This window comes from Pelophylax lessonae, assembly GCF_965119305.1.
Source record: "Pelophylax lessonae genome assembly, chromosome: 4".
Taxonomy (NCBI): Eukaryota; Metazoa; Chordata; class Amphibia; order Anura; family Ranidae; genus Pelophylax; species Pelophylax lessonae.
The window spans coordinates 89112585-89121789 of record NC_138771.1 but is presented as its reverse complement, the minus strand read 5'-3'; the positions used below and the strand labels follow the sequence as shown (position 1 = coordinate 89121789).

Here is a 9205-nt window from a genome sequence, read left to right as displayed (position 1 = left end):
CACAGAACTATAAAAGCAGCTGTGAAAGCGGCTATAGGATTTAAGGACCATCAATGGAGAAGAAAAGACCCATCCATAATAAATACAAACATAACTCAAGAGTTGTGTTTCGCTCCAACTGTTGCTGTTCTACCTTGGGTCATGGCAATCTAATGGTTTTATTGGCTGTCAAGTACCTCAGCTTATTTAAGGAAATATAGTTTAATGGATGCAGATGAAGGCCTCGTTCTGGGTCATGGCAATCTAATGGTTTTATTGGCTGTCAAGTACCTCAGCTTATTTAAGGAAATATAGTTTAATGGATGCAGATGAAGGCCTCGTTCTGTATATGAATAACAGAAATATGTCCCAAAAAACAAAATAAAAATGACACCCCCATACAGACATCTGCTGTGCTTCAATCTGGCTGCCTGCAATCAACATGTCCATTAAGAAGCCATCTTGTTCACACAGAAAAAAAAAAAGATGAAGGCAAACATTTAAATGATTCTGTCATCCAGCAGTTTATTTATTCCTTCACAAATCCTTTTTAGGTTCGGCCTGCAATTCCCATCAGGGCTGTAGAGAGCAGTAAGGAAATCCATATCAGCAAAATGATTGAAAACTCTGTTAATGCGGCTGTGGGACTTTGGCGTTAGGTGGCGTTGCACTAATTCATGGAGCAGACCTTTGCAATCCTGTAGAAGTCCAGAAAGAACATTTTTATCAAACGTGTATTCCACTTCATAGAAACTGACGGCTGTCATAGCGGTCTGATTCAGCTTTTTCCTGAATTTCTCCACAATCTCCAGTTCCTCTGGGCTGAACTGGTTGTTTCTGTACAAAATACCAACTTTTACAGCCACCTTAATAAGGTCCTTTAGGATTTTGTGAGCTTCTTTCTTGTTCCTGACGTGTTCCTTCGTGGCTTTGAAAAGTTCATCAAAAATTTCACTGCTGGTGTCATCTATAAGCATATTTGCCATTGTCTTTGTAGCCATTTTGCCGAGAATCTTCTTCTGTGCTTGTACGGCGAAGCTCTTCGAACTGAACAGTTCTGGTCCTGTATATGGAAAGAAGAATTCAGCGCATTATGTTTGGGATGAATATGTGCAAAACATTTCTAATTGTAGTATGCATGCATGAAGAAATGTAAAATGTTTTCTTTGTAGTAGAAGTACAAGGTCAGAAATTGATTTTATACTTAATATACGACAATTAGTTTTATATAGCAACTGGTCTTATTAAAAAGTAAGGCATATCTTCATAGTGAGACACTGCCGATATCATGAAATGTGCCTATTTAGGATTTAAAGGTAATGAACACAATTTTCAGTACTTTTATTATACATTTTTTTTTTCCATGAAAAAGGAGATCAACTAGTTGTAAATATTCTTATTAATGCTTATTAAACACCGTTTTCTATATGTAGTTTGTGATTTTATTCCAATAAAGTTTATTTCATTTTTCAAAATGAATCAATACAGCAAACAAAAGCCAATAGAAACAGAAAATCAGTACAGTAGCATATGACCTATAAGAACATAATAACCATTCCTGGTGTATAGTCAAGTGTTCGATGGGGGTCATCAATAAACCACAGTAGTAGGATCATAGTAATAATGGAATCAGGTTAATAGACAAAGCAACTTATCAATGCTTGTGTAACATGGGTAGCTTCCCATCCGTCAGACACCCCTAATGGGGACAACTTGTGTAGTGGTATGGGACGCAACCCGTATTGAGGAGACCAATAGGAGTCATCCAATAAATGTTGCGAAGCAGTCCATCGGAACTTGATGTACAGAATCTTATCCCATAGCCGATAAAAAGAAAAACAAGAAAATAGAAACAAGAAAAGAGCAGAGGATAGGAATCGTTCCCAGCAGAATGGACGATTTTGCTTAGGTGGTGTTGTGATTGTTCACAAAGAGAGTAAAGCTTCCCTTCCAATATATGGAAGTAGGTAGTTTAAGGTCTTTTGTATCTTCTGAAAGGAACAATAAATCGTGCCCTACGATTTACAATACTGAGAGTAGCGCTATCTTGATGGTGGTCAAGGCTATGGGGCTCTGTGGCCGGACATAATGTTAGCAGTATGTTCTTCCGTTTAGTAATGCAGTCGGCTTAGTTTGTGATTTTATACATATGTACATAGGGAAGCCATTATGCTAATTACATTTTTAGGATCTCTTTCCTGAGTTGTAGGCTATATATTAATTGTACTGTATTGGGCTTGACAAACCCCAGGCGCCAAGTTCCGTGCCCAAATCCCCCCCCCCCGCTATGTATCCCAGGCTCCACTTGCCCATCTGCTGGCCTGGGACTGGCATAGAGGGTGCCACCAGGTAGAGAGGGGAGGGAGGTCTGCTCTTCTCCCCTTCTAGTTGTTGACCCAGAAGTGACGTGTGACATCACTTCCGGGTCCCTGTCCAGTTTCCTTGGCCAAGGCCGGGAAAAAATGTAATGCAGTGCGATGTGCATTGCATTACATTCACTGGAGCACAGGGCAGACATGCAGGGTAATTTTTTTGTCCCCTATGAGATAGAAAAAAAAAGTTACACCCAAGCATATAAAATCCCCCCGAAAAAAAAAAAAAAAGAAAAAAAAAAAAGAAGAGGTCCCCCCCACATGTAGGCACATACAAAACGTCAATTGTGAAACACAGATTACATATCGCTGTGCATGTCAGGTCATCAGTTTAGCATTCTGAAGGAGGTCTGTTGCTAGAATTATTGCTCTGATTCTAAGGGGGGCTTTTAAAGCGTCGTCTATGGAAAAAATAGTGTACTGACATGTTTAAGAGTTGACATGTTGGTTATCTAATTTACTCTGAGCGACCTCAGATTTTTTATTTTAACAAAAATGTGGGTAATTTTATTGCGTTTTTGTGCCCCTAAAATTAACTTTTAATGTTTTTTTTTACTGAAATGTTGTGTTTCCTAGACCTTTGCGGTAATATCGTGTGACATAAAAAATTGAAACTACCACTATTTTATTCTCTTGTGTGTCTGCCTTCAAAAAATATATAATATTTGGGGGTTTTATGTAATCTTCAGGTCTAAAATTTTTTAAACGTGTGCAAAAAAGGCTCTGGCTGTGAAAGGGTAAAGGATAAGTTAACCTTCCGTAACATGTTACATGTTCTACCCATATAATGTGTTTCTTAAAGGAACTGGCTCCTAACTATTTTAACGGACTCAGATTCAAAGCAAGTTTGTCAAACCCTGAAGTAAGGGATCTTATTGAGAACAATGCCCTCCTTTTGTGGCAGATATTTTGAGGTTGACCTATTAAAGGAGTTAAAAATCTTCACAAAAATTGTCTGACTAGTGATTTCAGTTATGTGAAAAGCAGAATTTCCTGTTTATTTCCTTCTCCTGCACACAACTGGATAAAGGAAGAGAATATTCACACAATTTTTTGCTTAAAAACTCTGAACTCCTTTAGTAAATCAGTGTCCTTATCTCAGCAGTAGTTAAACGATTATGCAGATTCACTGCAGTTACTGATCTACACATCTCTATGTTTTATACAGTAAACAAAAATGTGTATAATCTCTTTTATTAAAGGTTTTCAGATTACAATAAGAGTTTTCAAATGAGTGAATAGCACAAAAGTAGTAACTTACATATAGAGCATGCATTGGTATAACATAGGGGTTCATATACAAAAAACAGTCCAGGCTCATGGAAAACCAGACGAACAGTTTCTTCTTCCAGACAATTACTACAGAGGGATCCTAAATGTGAAACCAATCAGAGTTTAACAGAAAAGTGATTTTGTATTTCCACGGATTAATGTGCCGAGCATTTCTCATTTCATAAGGCTTATTATGGTACCTCTGCAGGCCATACACCCAGTTTCATTAGCACTGAGGTTTGAGTGTGAGTCAGACTGGTACACTTCTATTACCCACTTGCCTACTGGGCACCTATACCCCCCTCCGGCCAGACAGATTTTCAGCTTTCAGACCTGGCACACTTTGAATGACAAATGCGTGGTCATGCAACACTGTACCCCAAACTAAATTGTTTTCTTTTGGTGGCATTTAATCATTACTGGGTTTTTTATTTGCTAAACAAAAAACGACAAACTAAGAAGTCATTTTTTTCCCCTTCACTGATGGGCACAGATGAGGCTGCACTGATGAGGAGGCACTATTATGCTGCACTGATAGGCACTGATGAGGCTACACTGATGGGCACTAATGAGGCTGCACTGAGAGTCCATGATGAGAAGGCACTATTATGCTGCACTGATGAGACTTCACTGATATGCAGCACTGATGGGCACTAATTAGGCTGCACTGAAGGTCACTGATGAGGAGGCACTATTATGCTGCACTGATAGGCACTGATGAGGCTTCACTGATATGCGGCACTGATGAAGCAGCACTGATGGGCACTAATGAGGCTGCACTGATGGGTACTGATGAGGAGGCACTATTATGCTGCACTGATAGGCACTGATGAGGCTTCACTGATATGCCTCACTGATGGGCACTGATGAGGCTACACTGATATGCAGCACTATTAGGCACTGATGAGGCTGCACTGATGAGGCTTCACTGATATGCATCACTGATGGGCACTGATGAGACTGCACTGATATGCAACACTGATGGGCACTGATGAGGCTGCACTATTAGGCACTGATGAGGCTTCACTGATATGCAGCACTGATGGGCACTGATGAGGCTGCACTGATTTGGCTTCAATGATATGCAGCACTGATGATCAGTGCCCTGATTATCAGTGTAAATGCCCCGTGTGTGTTTGCCGGTTATCGTATCACATGGTGATTGGCTCTTTACCCCAATCACAGATCGCTGCCGATGTGTGCCGCAGGGAGCAGGCAGGAAGTGCGAGCATTGGAGAACGTAATAGGACAGCCTCCCGGCAAAGTGCAGCCGTGCTGTAGCGGTCATTTGGCTATAGCATGGTCGTGAACTGGTTAAAGCTGTAATAAACCCAAAAGCAAACATTATATTTCAGCATAGAATTTTTTTCATTTTTAGGCTTGCTTTTAATCTAGTTATCCAGACAGTATGTCTATTGTTTTTCAACAGCACAAGCTTTCCCACAAATGTAGCAGTTTAGAGGGATGAGACAAACCATTCTCTGTATAGTATGGCGCAGTTACTGCATTTTTAGTGCACAAGCAGACCTCTTCCCTCTGCAGCAGCCTAAGAAGCAAGTCACATCACTTTAACTCCTTCATCACAGGATGCCCATCTCTGCCTAGCTGTGTCACCACACAGTGCACACCCCCGAACAATAGAACACATTATTATTGGAGTAGTCACGTCCTGTAAAGTAAATATGAAAACTGGCCAAACTGTTCATCTCCTTCCCCTTAACTTTATAATTACACCCAATTTTCAGAGGGTTACATTTCTGCACTCAGCATGCTTTCCATCATTGTACAGCACGTGTCTCCAGAAAAGGCCTTCACTGCTAAACATGTAATTATTTCTATTTTCAAAACAGACACTTGAAATATATTACATTCATTCTCAGGAAGTTGTCATGCTTGTGCAGCTGTCTTTTTGAGCAGAAGCTTTTATCTTTATAACAACAGGGAAACTTTCCGATGATTTTCAGTGGCTGCTTCTGCTCATTAAGAGACTGAAAAGCCATAAATCGCAAAGAACTGGTTCTGTTAACTATTAAATAAACCAGAAAAATCAGTCATGTTAAAGGAGTGCTGGATCTATTCCAACACTGTCAGAAGGAAGATTCTGTAAAATTCCAGAACAAAATGTTTTAATTACACTAAACAACAAAATGTGATCATTCCAATAGGAAGTGATACAACAGAGGCAAGAGACCAGGGTTGTAGGCATGGTTGAATTCACCACAGTGGTCTCCAAACTGCAGCTCCTGGCCTGGATGTGGCCCTTTGCTTGCCTTTATCTGGCCCTTGGAAAACTTTTCCTTCCACTAATTTGAGGTACCATTCTTTCCACCATCTGCCACCAGCAGTCAAGCACTATTCCACCCACTAAGATCCACGATGGGGCACTATTTCTCCAACTTGCACCAACGATTGGGTACTATTCCACCTACTAAGATCATAGACGGGGCCTTATTACACCCACTGACCCCAACAAGGGGGTATAATTCCTCCCTCTAACCCCAACGATGGGGCATAATTCCTCCCATTGACCCCAACGATGGGGCACTATTCTTCCCACAGACACCAACGATGGGGCACTATTCCTCCCACAGACACCAACGATGGGGCACTATTCCTCCCACAGACACCAACGATGGGGCACTATTCCTCCCACAGACACCAACGATGGAGCACTATTCCTCCCACAGAAACCAACGATGGGGCACTATTCCTCCCACAGAAACCAACAATGAAGCACTATTCCTCCCACAGACACCAACGATGGGGCACTATTCCTCCCACAGACACCAACGATGGGGCACTATTCCTCCCACTGACACCAACAATGAAGCACTATTCCTCCCACAGACACCAAGGATGGGGCACTATTCCTTCCACTGACACCAACAATGAAGCACTATTCCTCCCACTGACACCAACAATGAAGCACTATTCCACCCACTGACACCAACGATGGGGCACTATTCCTCCCACTGACACCAATAATGAAGCACTATTCCTCCCACTGACACCAACGATGGGGCACTATTCCTCCCACTGACACCAACAATGAAGCACTATTCCTCCCGCAGACACCAATAATATGGCACTATCCCTCCCACTGACCCCAATGATGGGGCACTATTCCTCCTCCTACTACTATGTAATTTTTTTCACTCCAATTGACCACCAATTCTGAGACTGTCTACTCCCAATGACATTAGGGCATTTTTTACTCCCACTGGCCACAGTACGCCCTCCCATATGTTTGAAGGACAGTAAATAGAGACCCCTTTACTACAGTAAAGATGCTCTGGGATTTCAGTGCCCCATTAGCAGACTCACAGATGAGATAAATAATGAGTCTATTTGCAAGGACCAGGACAAAGAGGTTTTGGTAATCCATAATCTATCCAAACAGCAGAAGGAGGATTTGATCCTCTTATTGGTTTACTTGGGAAGCCCAGAAACCACTCCCTACCCACATGAAGGAAGCATAGGGTTGGAAGATCTGATTATAGAACAACAGATTATTTTAAACTATGTTACATTTACATAAACTAGACATTAAATAATCACAATTCTGACACATACATACATATATATATATATATATATATATATATATTACACTACCAAGGCCACGGGGAGTTAGGAACTTTCCAAATTAATCCACATGATGGATTAGAGGCGAGAAAACTATGAACTTTCCCAAAAAGTAGATGCGCTTTAGCAAACTCAATAGAATTTTGTTTACCGGTGTATGTAAAGCAAAAATGTTTTGTCCAAGAAACGCAAATGGAAGTGAGAGACGATCTCTCCAAAGTAGGGGTTTACCCTCTGAAAGATTTTCCCTCAACCACTGTTAGCATGACAACTTAAAAATTAGGGTTTCTCATTACTTTCTATACCAGAGACAGTGGCGTAAACACAGCCTTCTGTCATTCTCCCTGATGTAAGCACAGAGGCTATACGATCCTGCTATGTAGGATAGTATGTCTCTGTGGTTACATCACAAGCCACGCCCCCCACAGTTAAAATCACGCCCCTAGGGATACATTTAACCCACTAATCACCAATAAAGTTAACCCCTTCCCTGCCAGTGTCATTTTTACAGTAACAGTGCATATTTATAGCACTGATTACTGTAGTAATGCCACTCGTACTCCCAAAAGTGTTAGGGGTCCGATCTGTCCGCCGCAATGTTGCAATTGATTCTTCAATCGGCTTCGGGTGCCGGCATCTTCACTAAGGGAAATCACCAGTGAAGCCCCCAGGCTTTCTACTGCGCATGCCCCAGTCGCATTGCGCTTTCTGAACGGTCCCACTGTCTTCTGGAATCTGTGTCCCAGAAGACAGTAGGGGAAGGAGGAGGGGCCGGAAATTTTTAGAGATTGTTGCGGCTATCTTACCCAGAAGTGGGGGCAGGTACCTGTCAAAACCAGGTATCCACTCCCCCTTTTCCACCCCAAACAGTGTCAAATGTGGCAGTGAAGGGTGCGAATAAGCGGAGCTTCCCCTTTTGGGTGGAGCTCCACTTTCCCCTTTCCTTCAGCACTGGAAGATGACTGCGGTGGTTTGGGGCAGAGGAAGGAAGATTTCAACTAAGACCACTGCCACCAGCACAAGGTTCTCATTTATCGCAAGTACTTTCCCTTGTGCTGAATAAAAACAACAAAAAAACAAAAATAAAAACCTAAACTTGAGCTTTAAAGTGGTATTAAACTAAAAGCCAAAAATGTAATATGTTGCGGCTTATTATGGAAATCATTAGACGTGGTGGCTGCATTTGTTTTCTTTCTTCAGAGTATTTATCTGTTTTCACCTGGTGATCTCCCCAGAAACTCACGTCCTATATTAGGGTGCCCCCTCTCTGGATGAAGACAAACAGGGGGCACAGAAGACAGCAGCTTTGTCAGTTTGGGGGGGGGGGTGCAGTGTTAGATGTACTAGCAGATTTAGATCCACTAAGTAGTGACAAGTAGTCACAGCAGTTTTTTCCTTTTGGGATAAAGATTTTACATAAACATTTAAATAAAAGCTGGTTATTGTAAGCACCCCTGTCTGTGTTAAATGATTAGCCCCGTCCCTGAAAACAGATAAAGCTGCAGAAGAGTTTGTTCTTTTCAAAAACAACAGACTTACTGGTGGATCACTAGGTGAGAAAAAGAAGAAAGCCTAATCTAATAATTGGTAAGCTGCAATATAACAAATATTGCTGGGTTTAATACTGCTTCAAATGCTATCATTTTTATAGTTCATTATTTTAAAGCCAGCAGAGAGACTGTGAGAGTCATCTAACATAGTCAGGGCATGGCTTCCTGCTCTGATTTGTGCTCTGTCTTCCCCATTGGTGGGGGAGATCAGACTGGCATCGCCGGACGCCAGAATCTGCTGCTTGTACAGCTTATCGCTTTCTTGAATCAAACATCTGCCAGCTTACATCTCTGGCTCTGCATGACCCTGGAATTAAATGAGAAGATGTTAGAAAAAGCACACACCTGTCACTTTCACACACAATTCCCTTATACCCTCAATGTTGTCTAATACGTTTAAAGGTCCACTAACACAAAAGCTTCTTGATTGAACGCATTTTGGGGATT

At 41.6% G+C, this 9205-nt stretch overlaps 1 protein-coding gene across 1 annotated transcript in view; it reads right to left on the bottom strand.

Annotated features, from left to right (window-relative positions):
- Positions 1 to 232: 232 nt before the first annotated feature.
- TNFAIP8L3 (TNF alpha induced protein 8 like 3) overlaps positions 233 to 9205 on the bottom strand; it is a 151789-nt gene continuing 142816 nt past the window's right edge. Inside the window, exon 2 of the mRNA XM_082252751.1 lies at positions 233 to 1042. Coding sequence (XP_082108877.1) covers positions 480 to 1042 — 563 coding nt within the window. The 3' untranslated portion in view covers positions 233 to 479. The remainder of the gene's footprint in view (positions 1043 to 9205) is intronic.